The sequence below is a fragment of the Oncorhynchus gorbuscha genome, linkage group LG01, assembly GCF_021184085.1.
Source record: "Oncorhynchus gorbuscha isolate QuinsamMale2020 ecotype Even-year linkage group LG01, OgorEven_v1.0, whole genome shotgun sequence".
NCBI classification, from domain to species: Eukaryota; Metazoa; Chordata; class Actinopteri; order Salmoniformes; family Salmonidae; genus Oncorhynchus; species Oncorhynchus gorbuscha.
This window is the reverse complement of record NC_060173.1, coordinates 2,855,657-2,877,838: the sequence shown is the minus strand read 5'-3', so window position 1 is coordinate 2,877,838 and position 22,182 is coordinate 2,855,657. Positions and strand designations below refer to the sequence as shown.

General features: G+C 40.2%; 2 protein-coding genes across 2 annotated transcripts in view; both read left to right on the top strand.

The window, feature by feature from the left end:
- The window catches only part of LOC124038261 (mucin-5AC-like), a gene marked incomplete at its 3' end in the record, with an annotated part of 81,826 nt that overhangs the window by 15,645 nt on the left and 43,999 nt on the right, over positions 1 to 22,182 (top strand). Inside the window, 6 exon segments of the mRNA XM_046353940.1 lie at positions 4,753 to 4,921; positions 7,862 to 7,902; positions 8,194 to 8,322; positions 8,555 to 8,594; positions 9,045 to 9,165; positions 9,364 to 9,516. Of these exon segments, the coding sequence (XP_046209896.1) occupies positions 4,753 to 4,921; positions 7,862 to 7,902; positions 8,194 to 8,322; positions 8,555 to 8,594; positions 9,045 to 9,165; positions 9,364 to 9,516 (653 nt within the window).
- LOC124031872 (mucin-2-like) lies at positions 2,170 to 9,736 on the top strand. The gene is made up of 11 exons (XM_046343653.1): positions 2,170 to 2,366; positions 2,707 to 2,885; positions 3,156 to 3,225; positions 4,060 to 4,202; positions 4,292 to 4,323; positions 4,753 to 4,921; positions 7,862 to 7,902; positions 8,194 to 8,322; positions 8,555 to 8,594; positions 9,045 to 9,165; positions 9,364 to 9,736. The coding sequence occupies exons 1-11, from the start codon at positions 2,236 to 2,238 to the stop codon at positions 9,542 to 9,544; spliced, it is 1,236 nt and encodes a 411-aa protein (XP_046199609.1). The 5' UTR covers positions 2,170 to 2,235; the 3' UTR covers positions 9,545 to 9,736.

Genomic DNA, 22,182 nt, shown 5'->3' with positions numbered 1-22,182 from the left:
TAAAGAAATAGTTCCTCGACAGAACTTCAGTGTCATCATCGACAACTATAACTGCGATCCGTCTGGACATGCGACCTGCCCTCAGTCTCTGATTGTCAATTACAAGTCCTATAAAATCGTTCTTACTCGAAGAGATTAAACGTGACAACAAATATGGTAATTATAATTGTGCTATTGTTCACATTTATACACTTTAAAAAGTGCACTTTGAGATAGAAATGTTTTGATACAGACATTCTTTGATACAGACATTATTTGATACAGACATTCTTTGATACAAACATTATTTCATATAGACATCCTTTGATATAGATATTATTTGATACAGACATTATTTGAGATAGACATTCTCATACCACTTTAAGACTTAAAATAATCTAGCTTCATATTTTGAAATCTATTATTTACTTATTTACTTTTTGTAACGTGGGGGTATTGATTAATAGGGATATCTGATATTGCCCACTACGACAAATGTAATTTGCAGTACTACACTACAGTAGTTACAAATAGTTATTTAGCAACATTACATATTGGTTAACCACTTTGATGATGCCATCACATTAACTCAAAACCATCATCAAGGTATCTGAAACATTCCCATGACATTTCAAAGAATTTCATTATATTGACAAATTATTAACAGACAACCAACTCTCCTTGTGACTTAATTTAGTTCAGGAAACCGTTCATATCTTATCTACATTATTGTACTGTTATTCTGTTCTCTATTCTCATTCGTAATGTAATGTTTTCCTAATCATTCACAAGGTTTACATCAATGGAAATCAGATCTTCCCAACCTTTTCTAATGAAGACCTCATGATCACCAGCACTGGGGTAGAGTTACTGTTGATGATCCCTGCCATTAAAGCAACAGTGATGTTTAAGTCCCTTATGTTCAGTGTAACCCTGCCAGACTCCTATTCCACAACAACACAGAGGGCAGTGTGGTAAGTATTTAGGCTTTACTGCTTCCCAAATGGCACACTGTTCTCAATGTAGTGCAATCCTTTTAACCAGGGGGAATAGGGTCCCATTGTAGTGCACTCCTTTTAACCAGGGGGAATAGGGTCCCATTGTAGTGCAATCCTTTTAACCAGGGGGAATAGGGTCCCATTGTAGTGCAATCCTTTTAACCAGGGGGAATAGGGTCCAATTGTAGTGCACTCCTTTTAACCAGGGGGAATAGGGTCACATTGTAGTACACTCCTTTTAACCAGGGGGATAGGGTCCCATTGTAGTGCACTCATTTTAACCAGGGGAATAGGGTCCCATTGTATGCCTCCTTTTTAACCAGGGGGAATAGGGTCCCATTGTAGTGCACTCTTTTAACCAGGGGAATAGGGTCCCATTGTAGTGCACTCCTTTTAACCAGGGGGAATATTGGTACACTCCTTTTAACATTGTAGTGCACTCCTTTTAACCAGGGGGAATAGGTAGTCCTCATTGTAGTACACTCCTTTTAACCAGGGGGAATAGGGTCCCATTGTAGTTCACTCCTTTTAACCAGGGGGAATAGGGTCCCATTGTAGTACACTCCTTTTAACCAGGGGAATAGGGTCCCATTGTAGTGCACTCCTTTTAACCAGGGGGAATAGGGTCCCATTGTAGTGCACTCCTTTTAACCAGGGGGAATAGGGTCCCATTGTAGTGCACTCCTTTTAACCAGGGGGAATAGGTCCCATTGTAGTGCACTCCTTTAACCAGGGGGAATAGGGTCCCATTGTAGTGCCAACCAGGGGGAATAGGGTTCCATTGTAGTGGGTCACTCCCTTTTAACCAGGGGGAATAGGGTCCCATTGTAGTACACTCCTTTTAACCAGGGGGAATAGGTTCCCATTGTAGTACACTCCTTTTAACCAGGGAGAATAGGGTCCCATTTGGGATGCATCCATTGTGTAGACCAAAAACACTTTAAGTATGAATCAGATGAACAGCTTGTAGTACTCTGTGAGTAAACTGAACATTTGTTGCAATGATTTAATGTTATTTTGTTGCGTGTTTTTGCATTTCCATGGCATTAAAGTTCACTATACAGTTACAATGATAGAAAAACCAATTAAAAGATACTGTAGGTAGGCTTAAAGTTATGAGCAGCTGTTTCTGACATAAAATAACTTGTGTTTTCTCTCATTCCCATATTTATTGTGCCTTTATAAAGGTACCTGTGACAATATCAGGAAAAATGATTGCAGATTACCGAATGGAAAGATTGACCCATCATGTCCTGGGATGGCTCATGAATGGAAGATTCCTGATGCTAAAAAACCCTACTGTGAACGGCAACCCGTTATCCTACCTACCCCCACGCCTCTAACCTGCCCGTCAAGAAAGACATCAATCTGTGACATCATACTTAGCCCGTAAGACGTGTAACCTTGTAATAACACAAAGAGACAGCTATATTACAAAGACAAGGGAATCTGATTGAGGTTGCTATGACACTGTTTACATACAAGTCTGTAAACTCTCCAGTAAAGGCAAGGGTTGTTGTTCCAAAACTTAGAACCAAACTTAACTTACAGACTGTTTATGCCGTATAAAATATGTCATATTCATAGGAACTTCATAGATGCTTCACAAATAATGAAGCGTGTTAGGCATACAGTAATCAATATTTGTAAGTGATCTGTTGTGACATGTTAAATGCCCCTTTTGGGTTAGGCCGATATAATAACTTAAATGGGTTCTTTATTTTGGAAGGGTCTTTAAGCAATGCCATGATGTTATCCCACAACAACCCTTCTTCGAGGCCTGTAAGTTTGATGTCTGCAACATGCCAAATATCTCAATCGGCTGCTCCAGCCTGGAAGCCTACGCTGTGAGGTGTGCAGCAGCTGGAGTCTGTATCGACTGGAGGAAATCAACTAATGGAACATGTGGTAGGGAAGGACTTTCATATCCAATAAGACCTGTGTCCCCAATGGGATCCTATTCCCTACATAGTGCACTGCTTTTGACCAGGCTCCTGCCATAAGTAGTGATCTAAGTAGGGAATAGGATCAATTTTGGATGCAAGATAGATGTTAACACGGTTTTAAATAATTCTACTCACTTTATGATTTACATTAATTATTTGTATTTTGACAACCTGCATTTACAAATTGTGTACCTGCTGTTTTGTCTTTCATTCCATCTTGACCATAATATAGATCTGACATGCCCTAAGACCAAAGTGTATAAGGCATGTGGCTCTACTATCCAGCCAACATGCAATTCAAGGTATCCATCTCATTCCCATCTCATCTCATTCTCATTCTCATCTCATTCCCATCTCATCTCATTCTCATTCTCATTCTCATCTCATTCCCATCTCATTCCCATCTCATCTCATCTCATTCTCTTCTCATCTCATTCCCATCTCATCTCATTTACCATCCCATCTCATTCCCATCTCATCTCATCTCATTCCCATCTCATCTCTATCTCATTCCCATCTCATCTCATTCCCAACTCATTCCCATCTCATTCTCATTCCCATCTCATTCCCATCTCATCTCATTCTCATCTCATTCCCATCTCATCTCATTCTCATCTCATTCCCATCTCATTCTCATTCTCATCTCATTCTCATCTCATTCCCATCTCATTTCATTCTCATCTCATTCCCATCTCATCTCATTCCCATCTCATTTCATTCTCATCTCATTCCCATCTCATCTCATCTCATTTCAATCTCATTCTCATCTCATTTCATTCCCATCTCATTCATTCTCATCTCATCTCATTACCATCTAATTCTCATTCCCATCTCATCTCATTCTCATTTCATCTCATTCTCATCTCATCTCATTCCCATCTCATTCTCATCCCCATCTCATTCTCATTCCCATCTCATCGCATCTCAATCCCATCTCATCTCTTCTCATCTCATTCCCATCTCATTCTCATCTAATTCCCATCTCTTCTCATCTCATTCCCATCTCATTCTCATATAATTCTCATTCCCATCTCATCTCATTCCCATCTCATTATTTTACACTTGTAAATACACCACTTGTTTCCATTATATTCCAAAGTTTCTAGTCTGTAATTAATTGTTTTTTCTTATCATAGATACAATGACAAATATGTGCATTCATGTCAGGGAGCACAAATGACCCGTAACATTGTATGTGACTCATTCATGGAGGGCTGTTTCTGCCCTGAGGGTACCATCTTGTTCAACACATTCTCTGACACCTGTGTTCGTGACTGTGGTAAGGATGTGTCAGTTTAAGGAATACATTGTTTAATTGTGTCTCAAAGTACCAGCATGTATGACCTAAGATCTTATTCTCCCTTCAAGGATGCACAGGACCTGATGGAAAACCCAAACAGGTAATAATGTGGATGTATACCACAATGAATCTGTCAGAAGAAATGGTTCAACAGCTCACTTCACATTATGGCCCACAAAAAGGTTCTGTATAGAACCCCCATTATTTGAATCAGTTTACTAGTTTCATTGGGGCTTGTAAGTTGTCCAGCCCTGAAGAGGCTGGAGCCCTATTGTTATAATAATCAATCAAATGTATTTGTTAAAGCCCTTTTTTCATCATCAGCAGCAACAAAGCCATTACACATACCCAGCCTAAAACTCAAAGAGCAAGCAATGCAGAGGCAGAAAGACAGTGGCTAGGAAAAACTCCCTAGAAGGCAGAAACCTAGGAATAAACCAAGAGAGGAACCAAGCTCTGACGGGTGGCCAGTCCTCGTCTTAATACATTTGAAGTCTCTGCTAACAGCGTTTGTTTTGTCCCAACACAGTTTGGTGAGACTTGGTACAGTAACTGCCAAAAGTGCATGTGTAATGCTGACACACTGAGTGTCCAGTGTGAACCAGTGAAATGTCCGCCCCAAGATATTGTTACCTGTAAGAAGTACGGTGAGGTGTTGGTCAACGAGACGGTGGACTGCTGTCAGAAAAATACATGTGGTGAGTAGAGACAGGATAGAGAGGCACCTTAACGTGCTACCAGGTAACCCGGGTACAAGTCTGCTTGTGCTAAATGTTTGGCATATGACAAGGAGTGGAATGTTAGCACCAAACAGCTCTTCATTCTAGCTACTTCATAAAGCCTTCATAAGCACTACATAAATGTGTTACAAAGCATCTATAACGTGCTTTATAAAAGGTTCATAAATGTTCATAACTCTGTGACATAATCACAGATGTCAAATGTGACATAAAACACTGTGGAATATAATATAAACTTGTGTTTTATAAAGGGTGACATGTTGTGCTGAAGGACGGCTTACTCTCTAAAGTGAAGTCACGTTAGTCACATTAAACTAATCTCGTTCCAAGAACGTCTGGTGGACCAACGCATCCATCTTTGCCTTCGTTAGTTAGTTAGGTTTAAAATAACATTTGAGGAATATAAATTGTGGAAATGCCCAATAATTCTGACTTTTTTGACTATGTTAAATTCCTGTCACCCTACAGTAAATATGTTAAATATGTTTATATGTTAATATATGTAAATAAATATATAAATATATATGTATATATTTATATGTAAATATGTTAAATACCAGTAACCTGAGAGAACCTTCATAAGTCATCAGAACGTTACTAAGCTATTAATTGACACTGTCTTGCAACACTTAGTTTGAAGAGCGCCACCTTCTGTTTTCTTAAATACATCCATATAGACTCAATATCATATAATGCTGTATTCACTGTAGAGTCAGACCTCTTTGGCCATTCACAACACATCCATATAGACTCTATATCATATAATGCTGTATTCACTGTAGAGTCAGTCCTCTTTGGCCATTCACAACACATCCATATAACTCTATATCATATAATGCTGTATTCACTGTAGAGTCAGTCCTCTTTGGCCATTCACAACACATCCATATAGACTCTATATCATATAATGCTGTATTCACTGTAGAGTCAGTCCTCTTTGGCCATTCACAACACACACATAAAAGCTTAATGATGGGAACATCAACGTATTAAGAATCTGGGAATTATCACTAACAGCTAAAACAAATACACATTAAAGACCTGTTTAAACCATACATTTCCTTTTATTTGTACATTTTCAAATCAATTTAAATACATAACGTTTCAATAAAGTCCAGCAATGTAATTACATTGAACACCGGATTGTCATTAGTGTATAAATGTGTTACAAAGCATCTATAACGTGCTTAATAAAGGGTTCATAAATGTGCCGTAACTCTGTGACATAATCACGTGACTGTGATTAGTGTAGCTTGGGTCCCTGAGCTGGTGGACCAATGGGTTCTTACCTCTCTTTCTGCAGGAGGTTCTGCATGTTGATTCCAACCTTAAAATTAACAATAAAGACATTTAGCAGGTGTGTTAGGAAATTCCTTTGTCACACCAATTAAATTACATTTTAGGTCTTTATTGGCAAGGGAAACATATGTTAACATTGTGCAAGTGAAGTAGATAATAAACAAAAGTGAAATGAACAATAAAAGTTAACAGTAAACATTAAACTCATAGAAGTTCCAAAAATATAAAGACATTTCAATACAGTGTTGTAAGGATGTGCAAATTATTTGAAATAACTATTGTGATAGCTACAATATATAATCTAACTCAATACTTAACTACTATAAACTCATGAAAAATTACAATAAATATAGGTACATTATTCATAAGGCTTTTATTGCAGTGCTTATTCCACCTTTTTTAAAGGTTTGTCTAATTTGACACAGTGGGTTATGTCATACAGTTATGCCACATGGTTATAGATGATTTGTAATTTCTGTAGTGTTGATGAAGCTTTTATAGTGACCATGTCATTGGACCCTGTCATTGGACCATGTCATTGGACCATGTTATTGGACCATGTCATTGGACCATGTCATTGGACCCTGTCATTGGACCATGTTATTGGACCATGTCATTGGACCATGTCATTGGACCCTGTTATTGGACCATGTTATTGGACCATGTCTTGGACCATGTTATTGGACCCTGTCATTGGACCCTGTTATTGGACCATGTCATTGGACCATGTCATTGGACCCTGTTATTGGACCATGTTATTGGACCATCATGCACCATAATTTAAAAACTTTGTAAAGTGATAAAACAGTGACTTCATATTTCTATTCCAAGAATGTGAAAAGGCACAGCGCTCACTCAAACATATCATGTACTTAGACTTTAACTTCAACCTGGAGCTAATTATTAAGCCCAGGATGAATGTAAATATTATCATGAACATGGAGCAGGTGTCATGATGGTAACATGGTGCAGGTGTCATGATGGTAACATGGTGCAGGTGTCATGATGGTAACATGGTGCAGGTGTCATGATGGTAACATGGTGCAGGTGTCATGATGGTAACATGGTGCAGGTGTCATGATGGTAACATGGTGGAGGTGTCATGATGGTAACATGGTGCAGGTGTCATGATGGTAACATGTGCAGGTGTCATGATGGTAACATGGTGCAGGTGTCATGATGGTAACATGGTGCAGGTGTCATGATGGTAACATGGTGCAGGTGTCATAATGGTAACATGGTGCAGGTGTCATGATGGTAACATGGTGCAGGTGTCATGATGGTAACATGGTGCAGGTGTCATGATGGTAACATGGTGGAGGTGTCATGATGGTAACATGGTGCAGGTGTCATGATGGTAACATGGTGCAGGTGTCATGATGGTAACATGGTGCAGGTGTCATGATGGTAACATGGTGCAGGTGTCATAATGGTAACATGGTGCAGGTGTCATAATGGTAACATGGTGCAGGTGTCATGATGGTAACATGGTGCAGGTGTCATGATGGTAACATGGTGCAGGAATTGTGTCTAACTTAACCGTTCAACAACTGTTATGTCTCAACCATTGTCTGACCCTTTTATTGTGTGTTCTTTCAGTGCCCAAACCTGTTTGTGTCCACAACAATACTGAATACACGGTGAGAAGTGACACTTCTTTGCAGGCAGAATACAGCAGTATTACAATAAATAATTTGTACATTTTGCATGAAATAAACCTAAATATTGATTCCCTAATGAGAACATATAAATGATTAATGGTTGGCTATACAGTATAATATTTAGGTTTATAGGAAAAATCCCTAATGAAATGTTCATAAATGCATCATAAATGATCAGAAATGTTAAAGATGTAAATGCTTAAGAATTGTAATGCTTGTTTACATTTTTGAATAATGATGTACATATTTCTTTTTTTTGCTACTTGACAGCTTGGGGAGTTTTGGTCGCCCCCTAGTGACCGCTGTGTGAAGTATGAATGCACGAAGACAAACAACCAGTTCATCGTTGTGGAATCCAAATTGGAATGCCCAGTGTTCCGTCCAGAGGACTGTGTCCCTGTAAGTAGATGAGGAAACTGGTTGAATGTGTTTGTTTGAAGTAAAGTAACTATTCCTAAATATACTGCTTGCTTCATTTGATAGTAACTTTTAGGTTGTATTGAATTTACACCCGAGTAACATATTCATAGATGATCATAGTTTTCCAATATAACAGCTATACTGTGTTCTCTAGCTCATTAGACTGTAACTGGTCATATCCATTTGAGCTGTACACTGTTCTTTTTCACAGGGAACTGAGAAAACTGATGCAAATGGATGTTGCACAACCTGTAAGTTAAAACAATATGATTCATTTCTAAATGTTCATGATTAGTTTTGTATTTTCGTTTATACATCAGATCTACTCGTCAAACATAAACTCTTATGGGGCGGCAGGGTAGCCTAGTGGTTAGAGCGCTAGACTAGTAACCGGAAGGTTGCAAGTTCAAACCCCTCTTATGAGCCGACAAGGTACAAATCTGTCATTCTGCCCCTGAACAGGCACTGTTCCTAGGCCGTCATTGAAAATAAGAATTTGTTCTTAACTGACTTGCCTGGTTAAATCAAAAAATCAACCTAACCTCTTATGATACAATAAATCAACGTTGAGTTACTGTAGATGAAAGTGAATACAGATGTGATGTACTGTTTCAAGTTGCTCATCTTTAGTCCATCTTTACATAGGAAGGGGGAAACTCATCACTTTAAAATGTCCTCCTTAACTCTGTCTACCTCCACAGGCACTTTAATCAGTCACTGTGATGTGAAGAACACCACCACCTACCTTGAGGTGAATAACTGCAGGTCCTCTGTGCCGGTGGAAATCTCAGCCTGCGGGGGATCCTGTGGAACATCTTCTATGTGAGTACAAACTCTAAATAAGAACACAAACACACGCCAAAAAAGCACACAGAAACAAACGCAACATGCATTTGGGTTTTGCAGAAATGTGTACGGGGGGAATTGGATTGAAGGGTGAGAATTCAGTGGGAGTTGACCTATAGCAGAATAAATGTGGTACTGTTTCTAACAGTGTTGTTTGTGTGTCCTGTTTGCTAGGTACTCTGCAGAGAAAAACACCCTGATGCACTCCTGCTCCTGCTGTCAAGAGATGTCTACCAGTGAGAGGAAGGTGGAGATGGTCTGCCCTGGTGGGAAGAAGATCACGCAGTCCTACATTTACATTGATAAGTGTGGCTGCCATGACTCTGAGTGTGACAAGAAGAACCACTTAGATTAGGCCTTGAAGAATGAAGTCTTTTGAAGTGTTCTTATTTACCTGCATGGAATATTCAATAGTTTTATCTAAAGGGAACCAATAGGGTCTGTCTCATTATCATATAGGCTACTTTCATGAACTGCATGTCCTTTCTCTCTACCTACACTATCATAGACATAATGCAAACCTATTAAACTGATGAAGAAGCATGAAGTCATTGTCTTTCCTGTTTTATTTCATATTGTCAAGTGTGTCATTGTGTAACTAGGGAAATAGTACACATAGTATTTAATAAAGAATGTATTCATTACATAACGGTTACTATTAAAAGGGGCAATCTGCAATTCAAACAATAACAAAATGGCCACCCTGCCAGTGTTTTGGCAAAAAGCTGAAGAATGGGGTTGGAGAAATGTAACCACTCTCAAGTTCATAGACAGGCCATGGATTTAAGAACTGACCGTCCATGATATCAAAATGATAGTTTTAATTATGTTTTGAGGCTATACAGTTTTTGTTAACAATTATGTTGTTTACCAACAATGGAATAAAACAATCTTATATTCTGGGTTGTGATGGGCTATGACAGTTGAACTCAGCTCATTAGGAATTTATAAGTGATATTCTTCAAGAATCAATGGGTATTATCAATTTACAAGTCCAGAAATATATGTAGCGATCACAGATTAGTCACTGAAATCTGCAACACTGATTACCTATTCTTATTCATTGATGTCAAAATGTCACAAGAACCACACATTTTGTTTAGCCAATTCTATCTCAATGAATGAATGTGTTTTGTTCGATTAATTCCGTCGATATATATCGAAAATGTCCATTTATTTGGAGCGTTTGATCCAGATGAACACTGATTCCAACTTGCGCAACGTGACTACAAAATATCTCAAAAGTTACCTCTAAACTTTGCCAAAACATTTCAAACTACTTTTGTAATGCAACTTTAGGTATTTTTCAACGTAAATAATTGATAAAATTGAAGGCGGGATGATCTGTGTTCTATACAGGAGGAAAACAAACTGTAGCTTTCTGGTCACTCGCCTCTAACAGTACGCTTCAAGTGACCCTCGTTCAAGATGGCCGTACTTCTTCATTACACAAAGGAATAACGTCAATCAGTTTCTAAAGACTGTTGACATCCAGTGGAAGTGATAAGAACTGCAAGAAGGTCCCTTAGAAATCTGGATTCCCAATGAAATCATATTGAAAAGAGAGTGACCTAAAAAAAAAGAATCTGAATGGTTTGTCCTCTGGGTTTCGCGTGCTAAATAAGTTATGTAATACTCACAGACGTGATTCAAACAGTTTTAGAAACTTAAGAGTGTTTACTACCCAAATATAATAATACTATGCATATTTTATCTTCTGGAGATGAGTAGCAGTTGCATTTGGGCATGCATTTCATCCAGACTTGAAAATACTGCCCCCTGTCACCAAGAAGTTAACATAAAACATCAATAATGTTCCAACCGGAGAATTCCTTTGTCCTCAGAAATGCACTGGAACGAGAGGTAACTCCGAGAGACCAAGGATCTCTGCCAGACCACTGACTCAAAGAGGTCTCATGAGCCCTTCTTTTATAGCAGAATCCTCATTCAAGTTTCGAAAGACGGTTGACATCTAGTGGAAGCCGTAGGAAGTGCAACTTTCTCCATATCTCAATGTGTATTTGGTAGGCCAAGCTTTGAAAAACTACAAACCTCAGATGTCCCACTTCCTGGTTGGATTGTTCTCAGGTATTTGCCTGCCATATGAGTTCTGTTATACTCACGGACATCATTCAAACAGTTTTAGAAACTTCAGGGTGTTTTCTATCCAATATTAATAATAATATGCATATATTAGCATCTGGGACAGAGTAGGAGGCAGTTCACTATGGGCATGCTATTCATCCAAAAGTGAAAATGCTGCCCCCTATCCCAAAAAGGTACAAATAGACAGCCATAAACCTAATATGTGTGGAATAATACATTGCCCAATTTTTAAAGGGCCTTTGAAAAGTAGAGACGCTGAAGTGGTTCAGGAAGTGCCACTAGAGTGTTATATTCAGCCCTTGGCTGAAGATGAACATTCAGAGAAATTCGTGTTCTATGATTTTGAGACAAATCAGCAATCAGGGGTTCATTTGCCTATTTTTGTATTTACCATGACTTTCAAGGGTGAAAAGTGGTCTGCAGAGGGACCCAATTGTGCACAGCCTTTTCTAAAACATTTTTAGAAAACCCCAGTACAGAAACTTCACGTTTATAGCACACAATTCTAGAGCCTATGACTCCTACCTTCTTCTGAACCACTTGATACAGCAAGGCGTTGCACCCAGTGTCATAGCTCATGGTAGTAAAATCTTGTGTTTTGTAGACCCCAAATTCAACCAGAGATACATTGACAGTTTAAGCTTCTTACCCATGAGATTGGCTCAAATGCCAGAGGCTTTGCGTTTTGAAAACTCTGTGAAAGGCTGGTTTCCCCACTTCTTCACATCTGAGGAGAATCTACATTATGTCGGATCATATCCCAGCCCCGAAATGTACGGGTGTGATCAAATGTCTCCCAAACAGCGTGGGAGATTCATGATGTGGTACGAGACAGTAAGACATATCACCTTTGATTTCCATAAAGAGATAGAATCATACTGTGACAATGATGTGGTTATAGTGCGTGACGGATGCCTCAGATTCAGAGAAGAGGTAATCAAAGATGCAGGCATTGACCCCTGGAGTTGTACAACTATTGCATCGGCATGCATGAAAACCTATCGTACACACTTTCTACCTACAGCATCTATAGCTATGCCCTTGCCTGACAACTACCGATGCCAATTCAAATCGTGCTCTAGTGGGTCCATTCAATGGTTGGAGTACTTGGCCCAGGATAAAGACATTTTTATTCAACATGCTTTGAATAGGGGTGAGAAGGCGTTTGGGTCTTATCATTGAGATGGATGCGCACAGATTGACAGGGTTGAGACCATGGTTGTAAATCTTGCTTTGTGCCCCAGGCCATGTGTGTCCTAACCCGAAATACTTTTGGGGAAATGTACCAAGAGTTTCAAGACAAATACGATTCTTTAAAGAGTACATCAAGACCTTCTTGAGATGCAAGCAAATGGCTTCAGGCTATCCTGCATCGGTCACAGATCAAGAGAGCAAAGACAAGTACATTCAAGACTATCACAACAGAGAAGGCATACTGACAGAATAGAGGTCAACAAAACCAAAATAAATGTGTCGAAATTGTACTTGAACTCGCTTTGGGGCAAGCTTTTGCAGAGATGCAATATGCTAACAACGCCGATCATTAAAGACACCGAAGAATTGTGGGAATTTGTTTTTTGGGCCAATACAACATTTCTAATTTTTCATTCTTGAGTCAAGACATTGCCCTGGTGCAATGGAGGCGTAACAAGAAGTGGGTTCTACCCCCGGGTAATGTAAATGTGTTTCTTGCAGCCTATGGCCGACTTAAACTGTACACCCTCATGGAGCAGCTTCAGAGGCGGGTTCTTTACCACAACATAGATTCTGTGGTCTATGTAAGCAAACCGGGTGATTGGAACCCCCCCACTTAGCAACTATCTGGGTGGTTTAACTCGAAGATGGTGACCATATCACAGAATGGTCCTCCTGTGGTCACAAAAGCAAACCTTTTGGGACCACAGGAGACAATCACATGGTGATTCACAGGAGGACAATCACGTGGTGTTGAAAGCCAAAGGCTTGACTCAAAAACTATGAGAATGCGCCGCGTGTCAACTTGGAATCAATCACACGCTTGGTCGAGGGGTTCATAAACGACCGAAATAGTGCCTTGGAGATTTTGAGCTCCTACAAAAAAATTGTTAGGGATAAAAAGGGCTTCCATCTAAGGAATGCCCCACTTACTAAAACATTCAGGGTAGTCTATAACAAGAGACTGCTTTTGCCTGACGGGACCACATTGCCCTTTGGCTACTGACTTATGCTACAAGCCCCAGTGTGTCTTAAAGCTTAAGATATAACGACTGCTGAAGAAGTTTTTGACCCTCGGTTGCAACTACCATAATCGGCCTTAATCGCAGGCCCCTCCAATAGTGGTAAAACTTGTTTTGTAAAAAGTATTTTAGAGAATTCTGAACATGTGTTATCTCAAAAGCCTGATAATATTGTGTGGTGTTATTCGTGTTATCAACCTCTGTATGATGAATTGTTGAAGAAAATACAAATTAAGTTTGTTGAAGGATAACCTGAATCCCTGTCTGATGATGAACTTCTCCCTCCTCATAAAAACAATCTGCTGGTTTTGGACTATATGCTATTTGCAGGTAGCGAACATCCCAAAATTGCACAAGCTTTTACCCAATATATTCATTATTGAAACCTGTCCGTGTTTTACTTGGTGCAGAATGTCTTTCACCAAGGTAAAAATAGCCGCACCATCAGTTTGAACACCAATTACATGGTTTTGTTCAAAAATCCTAGAAACAAACTACAGCAGATGTACCCGGGAAGGAAATCCTACTTTATGGAAAGCTACGAGGACGCTACCAAAGCTCCATTTTCTTATTTAATCGTGGATTTAAAAGCAAATACTCCAAAACACCTGAGGATACGAACCAGTCTTTTCCCATGGGAGTGGCCGGCTGCGTATATTCCTAAAAAGTAAACGCTATGTCTCTGCGTTGAAAAAGTAACCTGCCCCTCTTGAGAAGCCTAGTTGGGAATACAGCTAAAGAAGGGAAGGCCATCTTGGGTCACTGTTCTTCAGATCTCATATTAGCCCTATGTGAGATTGCTTTGAATCTCCTCAAAGGACGCATTCCCCTCACCCTGACAGCATACAACAGTCTGCCGGTTTTCTTCTACCTTTCCTAAGTATAGCCGTGCCCTTCATCACCAGCCTTATTGCTGTTAATGTTAGATACATTATGAACAAGATAAAAGACTCAAAGGGGACCGCTACTTGGAATGACAAAGGAGCAGTTGATGGTATTGAGTGCAGTATATACATATGAGATGAGTATGTAAACAAAGTGGCATAGTTAAATTGGCTAGTGATACATATATTACATAAAGATGCAGTAGATGATATAGAGTACAGTATATACATACGTATACATATGAGATGAATAATGTAGGTATGTAAACATTATATTAGGTAGCATTGTTTAAAGTGGCTAGTGATATATTTTACATCATTTCCCATCAATTCCCATTATTAAAGTGGCTGGAGTTGAGTCAGTGTGTTGGCAGCAGCCACTCAATGTTAGTGGTGGCTGTTTAACAGTCTGATGGCCTTGAGATAGAAGCTGTTTTTCAGTCTCTTGGTCCCAGCTTTGATGCACCTGTACTGACCTCGCCTTCTGGATGATAGCGGGGTGAACAGGCAGTTCACCCCGCAGTTCATATAGTTGCCCATTACTTTACGTCTAAATAACAAATATATATTGTTACTCGTTCTCTTGGGGTTTATTGAGCCAGAAAGTCATCACATCAGCCACCACAGTTTCCCTGTATTTGTTGTTGTCAACCAGGGTGTCATGACGTTGCCCTCTTTGGGTAGTGCAAGCCCATCCCCCTCTCCCTGCCTCCCCTGCCTCCTTCAACTAGGCTGCTGTGGTCAGAGAGAGGTCGTAAATTCCTGAGAAGACCCTGCCGCATGGCCACACAGTATAAGAGACAGAGTGAATTTTCATAGAGAACAAAGGAATTTCTTCCACCTCACAGAACTTGAGGTCCGAACAAATTTCATGTTCCGGAGAAAGTATAAAAGACCGGTGAAGAATCCAACTACGAACTGGTCCGTTTGGCACAACTTGGGATGCTCATGGGAGACGGTGTGGCCACATTACCATAACGCTGTTTATATAATAGCCTCAGATATGAGGTTTACATCTAATTTTTGTATAAGATGAATGAGTGAGTATGATGCTATTTACACAATTTTACAATGTGAACTGTTTATTGAAGGAAACTCCAATTCCCTTTTGAGTTTAACTAAATCAGAGGACCGCCCCTGAGCCCAGTTAGGGTCAGACATCCTGGGACAGCCCTTTTCTGCAATTCCAAATAAAACCCAACTTTGAGAAATTCCCAGTAAAGACCATGTTTTCCTCCATTACGAGGGTACAAAGGTTGTAGAACATTGCTGAATCTTTTAACCATACCACGTGGTTAAACTCTTAGACTATCGATACCGACAGAATAAGAACAACTCTTTGATATTAATTACTAGTCTGCAGCTAGGAATTCGGTATCATTGAACGCGAAGAACAACAACCGCCGAACCATCCATTCTATAATGAATGAATGAATGTCACTCTGAACAATCCACTCTAACCTCAACAGAGAGAACGTGGGAGAGAGACGGACAATTCTAAAAAAGAAACAACTTTTCAACAGCGATCAAGACGACACACTGAGCGTAAATATATATATTGATTGCAATTGTTCCCGAATGAGTGAGCGTTCACGTGCAAAGGATTAGCATTTCAATTGTTATATAATCTCAGTCGACCCCCACTTCCCTTTTTGTCCACCAAGCCGTGATGCCGGTTTAGCCCACTAGGGGCACATTCTCCTATCATTTCATATAACCACATTTACCAAGTTTGTTTGTTTGTTTATGCATTTCTGTGAATTACTTAGTTAGTAATAAATGAATGATTCAAGACAATTGATGTATGGATGACTCATAGTGAAGACTGGGTTCGTGCAGATAATCAACAATTTACGACGTTTGGGATGAGACTAACGTGAGGTAAAGTAAATAATTCATTAATCAGAAGACTTTGGATCAGATATGAAAATATCTGAAAGGTTAAATTCGGAATTATAACTTGTAATCTGAATATTTTCCTTGGTGCCCCGACTTTCTAGTTAATTACAGTTACATGATTAATCAGTTTGATCGCGTAATACTAATTACAGAGGATCTTTGATAAAACTAAGTCTTCAATTTAATGATAGTAAGGGAATAGCCCCCTGATTTGGACAAAAATGAATGGGAAGTCATTGGCATCGGACAAACCATATACACAATTACCACCCAATTCGGCGTTGATTCATGCAAAGTTGATAGCAAATGCCATATGACAATTGCCAGTTGTAACACTTTAAAAATCCAAAGGTGGCGAGTGCGCTCCACCTTGGTTTTTCATATTGGGAATGTAACCCAAGTCAACATCCAAAAGCAAAATTTTGAAAAAATGTTTTTTTTGTCAAAAACTTATCACCCCTTAAAAAAGTGCTTTCTGGACCGTTTTTCGAAATTCTTTCGATTTTTTGTCAATTACACATGTGTAAGAACTGTATGAATATACTTTTGTCCAATTTTATTATCATATCTTTTTTTACTTGTGCATAAGGCATATGTTTTGTCCATTTACAATATGATTTCATAGGAAGTCAAAAGTCGAAAACTTTCTTTGGGGCCAAATGCCATAAGAAATTTGACATGCTCAAAAATCCTGCAGAAATGCAAAATTGACTGGCCTGATGAACACAGGATGGCCTGGCAGTGATAGTTGCTCCTTTCCATCGCTCGTTGTGTTGACTTCATCATGTCCATGTTTATGTTTTCTCACTTTTGCAAAGTCACTGTGCATTTGCAATATGGTTCAATGGGCATGTACGATCATGAATTTGTCATGCTATAAAAATCCTGCAGGAATGCGAAATTGACTGGCCCGATGAACTCGGGATGGCTGGGCAGTGATTCTGGTTCATCTCAATCGCTCGTTAGAGTTGATTTTAGAATGTCACTTTGGTGATGGTACCTCACTGTTTAAACATATTGCAAATGGACAAGAGTCTCCAGCAAGTCACCGTCCATCAGTTAATTAGATATCATTCTGACACCAAACTGATACAAACTGACACCAAACCCACTTTTTACAACTCGTTTAGTAGCCAACTATCACATACTTCAGAGCTGGCCCAAAATTCACAACGCCTTTGGTTCAAACCATAAAAAAACATAAAACACGTAGTTACGTTCTAGCTGCAGGTCCATTTCTTATGTTATGTGTAGGCCTAGCTGAGGCAACCCCGAATCCCAAGTTTCGGCTCGATAGGTCATTTGGTGTCTGAGCAAAAACGTAATTGGTGCTGAAAATCCACTTTTTTTCCATGACTTGCTACGGGGTCCTTGAATGAGCTATCGGACAGGAACGTTGGGGTCCGTCTATATGGGCCGAGACGGTCGCAATGCACCTAGTCTTGTGACTCTGGGACATTTCTAAATGTCGTCATTTTTGTGATGCAAAAATGAATTGAAGTCATTGCAAATGTACGAGGCTGTTTCTCGGTCCGAGAACCTTCTAGAGCCACGTAACTCACCACGCACTATCGACCTGAGGTCTAGAACAAGTTTCTAAAGTTTCGGAACTCTAGGTCTGATGCTTCTTTTTTAGCTCGAACAAAGCTAACTATTGGAGGCACTGTCTGTCTTTACACACCCCAATACCTCCCTCCTTCCAAGTTGTGTGTCTGTGTGATTTAGTTTTCCTTTGACTGATTTACAGTTCATGGGGGTTGCCTAATCACACATATGAAGTTTTGGACAGATCTGACTTTTTTAACCCTTCGAAATAGCCCCTGAGACACCAATTATGGCACGTCCTGTTGGCACAGGAAGCTATAAGTCAACACATATCCTCATTGGGGTATTACAGAATCCTGAGTTTTAAGTCTTTACGTTAAGAACTGACTGATTTACACCGGGTTGAATGCACTATGTCTATCAAACTGCAGGCAGGGTATGGATATACACTTTTAGGGTGATTTTAACCACTTCCGGTTGGTCCAGGAAGCTTAGAATCGACACAGGTAGACCTCATAGTGTCCTGATGGACTGTCATCGAAGACAGGTTCATAAGGCATTCATAACCCACATAGGCCTCAGGTTGAATTTAGAGGAGCAGGCAATGTATTCCAATGGGGAGAGATGTCATTGTATTCTGTGAGATCAAAAAACCCTGTTTTACTGTTAAGGGTGAATGCTACATGGTCAAGGTTAGACTTGCACAGATCGGGAGGACCTTAGGAACGTACCTGAGGTCGAATTGTGCTTCTCACCCTAACGGTTCTCTCACTGTCACCCAAAAGCAAATGACGTTGTGGGGCAGGCTTCATTTTGGGCCTACTTTTCTAATGGCCGCTGCGATTAGACCGAGCGAGCTACGGTCAAGCGGGATATCTCGTTGAACTCGGCACGGCCTAGGGATTATGGTCATTGCCCTCTGTGTATTTAAGCACCGCACTTTGTCACTCCATCCTTGCTGTGTGTGTGTGAGAGCTTTTCTTTGACATCTGTTGGAAGAAATTACTGATTTACAGTTCAGGGGGGTTACCTAGTCACACATATGAAGTTTTGGAAAGATGTGACTTTTTTAACCCTTCAAAACAGACTGTGTGACCCAATTAAAGGCACTTCCGGGATGGCACAGGATGCTATAAATAAACTCATATCCTGATTGGGGTATGCCTTCACAGAATCCTGAGTTTTAAGTCTTTACGTTAAGAACTGAGTTATTTACGGAGGGTTTAGTGAGTGTGTGTTATTTCAGAAAATCATAGAAAATCACAGAAATCTCGCAGCACACTTTAAAAAGATTCGTATGAACACCCTGCAACTGGATCTGTAACTGTTGAAAGAAAAACCTATCTTTGAACATCACCAATCTGTCATTGCACGATTTCTCTTAAACGATGATAGATAAATGGCTGCTTCTTTTTTTATTGACACCGGAGGCTGCTTGACTTTGACGTGAAGTGGAAAAATAATTTCTCTATTTTCATTTTGGACCTTTAATCCCAGAGAAATGGCCATAACTCAAAATCCGTTGAGGCCTAGACTCCATCTTGTTCAGGGCCAACTGCCCATTATGCCAAACCTACGCTCAAGTTTCGGCTTCAAAATATTTTCCGTTTTCGAGATAAGGCCCTGTCGTGATTCGTGATGTTTTGTCCAATAGCAATATGATTTCTTATGCCCTCTTGTGCGATTTTCCGGGACAGCGGATAAATGACCAAAATTTGATTATTTTATAAAACGGAAACCGAATGTCCGACAAAGTTCATTTGATGACTTCCCGGTAGGTCCGGTCCTGCCGCTCGGCCCGACGCCTTTTTACAAACGTTTTCGGACGTATAGTAAGGAATGTACATTTGCCATATGGACTTTCTCACTAACCATACAGCAAATGTCCAAATGTTCCCTTAAGGTATGTAAAGACACGACAAGGGTGTTGCGTATTTCTTTGAGTTTCTCGTGGATGTAGATCTCCTCCTTCCGTTCCTGTAGTTAAGCCTCGGTTACTCCGTAAACTCTGGGAATAGAAGGCACAAGACCCCTAGACTCCAGGGATCTGAACAGAGAAGGTATAAACCTGCAGCACCACAGTCTTTTCACCAGCTCCTCAAAATGGTTGAAGAAGTAGTATCTTGTGGGCTCATATAGGCACGGCTGACAGCACTGGCTGGGGTGATTGATCTCACAACCGATGCATTTTTCTCTTCTATACTCTCTAATCACCACGTCTAAAAGTGTGGCTACAGAGGCCTTGATGGTCCACAAAAATAGTACTGACCACCCCATCAAACACATCCTCAGGCTGTGTACATGTAGGGGGTGTCGTGGGTCTTGCCTGGGGGGAATAGAATGTTGGGCTGCGAGGCATAGAGTCCTTAGAGTTGTTATGCTGGTGAATGAGGACCCAAAAGCGACTTAACAGAAACAGAGTCTTTATTCCAGTCTTTAACAAAAAACGATAATCCTGGAAATTATCTCAGGAAAATACAAACAGGAAAACTGAAATCCTCTCGTCAGTAGAGAGGAACGACTGGAGACGCGACCACAGACTGCAGGTCGCTTCGGGAAGGCACAGGCCGTAGCTGACATAGACACCTGCTCACACGCAGCATCTGAAGAAGGCAAAAACACGACGGAACTAGAACACAGCACAGCAAACATCGAACAAGGATCCGACAAGGACAGAAGCGGAAAACAGAGGGAGAAATAGGGACTCTAATCAGAGGGCAACATAGGGGACAGGTGTGAAAGAGTAAATGAGGTAGTTAGGAGAATGAGGAACAGCTGGGAGCAGGAACGGAACGATAGAGAGAGAGAGAGAGAGAGAGAGGGAGGGAGGGAGAGAGGGATAGAAAGAGGGAAAGAACCTAATAAGACCAGCAGGGGAAACGAACAGAATGGGAAGCACAAGGACAAGACATGACAATATATGACAAAACATGACAAGAGTCTGGCCCCCATGATGAATCGGAGTCCTGGTATGTTGTATGAATATCCATGTAATATATGCTGAAATTAAGAACTTGAGGCTTTAAGGGCACTCCTTTTATTGTTGAACCAGTCCTTTGGGTATCAGGGCGTGGTTAACGCAGCCGCGTACTTAGTTTTTTTTCGGGGTTGACCCTTCTGAGGATGTACCTTCTTGAGGTTCCTTTGAATCATAATCCTCAGGATTCATACAGTATATATTATGCACTTCCTTAGATGAACAATGCTCTGCCGCTGTTGACTCTGTACAAAAAGAGCGTCCAACAACTCTAACATTTTCAATTCCATTAGATCCCAACTTTTAAAAGGAATAAGCAAGCTCAACCTAAAACCCCCAGGCCACCATCATGAATGTTTTGGTTGCGGGTTTCCTCGTTGCTGATATTGAACCCCACATAGCCACATGGAAGTCCATTCTTTCTTTGTATTTTCACCCTATGAAATACTCTTCCTGAGGAGTCAGGAGCACCTACCCAATGGGTCTCGTAGCCAGTGAACACGGTATACCCCTTTGTGATAACTCTCAGTTCGGGAAATACAACCTTGAAAAAAAAACGGCCAGTCTTCAAGCCTGTAGTCCACTTCTAAAGTCTGGTCTGTATATCTTTCGGCTACGGTATAGTTTAATAATAATATAATAATATAAGTTTCTCTCTACAGGCCAGGTAATCAAACTGATACTCCCATTGCTGTCCAATAGACATCAGCACTTGATCTTTCAGCGCAGTTGTGGGCGGTATTTTGGTTCTATACACACTTAGAAACCGCTTTTTGTTGCATCGTATATTGTGGCTTTAGACTTGGCCCTTTCTCTATGTTTCAGCCGAGGTCCTGCTTCCTTTGTTACAGTCATCACTGCTTTGCAAAATCCATGTTTATTTTAAAAATCTTGTTTAGTGTTCTGGGGCTGCATGTCTTGTTTTGGGATTTTTTATAATGCGTCTGCCGCAAATACAACCCCCCCGGACATTCCTACTTCATAGATAACAACGCTAAGGGCAATAAAATAGGGTGAGTGTGGGGTCACCCTCTTTGAAATGTTCAAACACATCCCCCCAGTTCAACCAGGTCCCTACACATCAATCATCACGACAACTTCAAAGGAATAGATGCAATATAGATATGAAATAACACACCTTCTAAAACATGACAACAGGAACAGCATGTCCTAGCCAGATACCCATATTTGGGCATGTACGCGTCATCCGGACATAGGGTCATAAATCAGAATTTTGACCCGTGCCGTCTACTTTATTCTCTCTTCTGTTCTATTTTAAGTATCACTACTCTGTTCTATCTGAAATATCACTACTCTGTCCTATCTGAAGTATCACTACTCTGTTCTATCTGAAGTATCACTACTC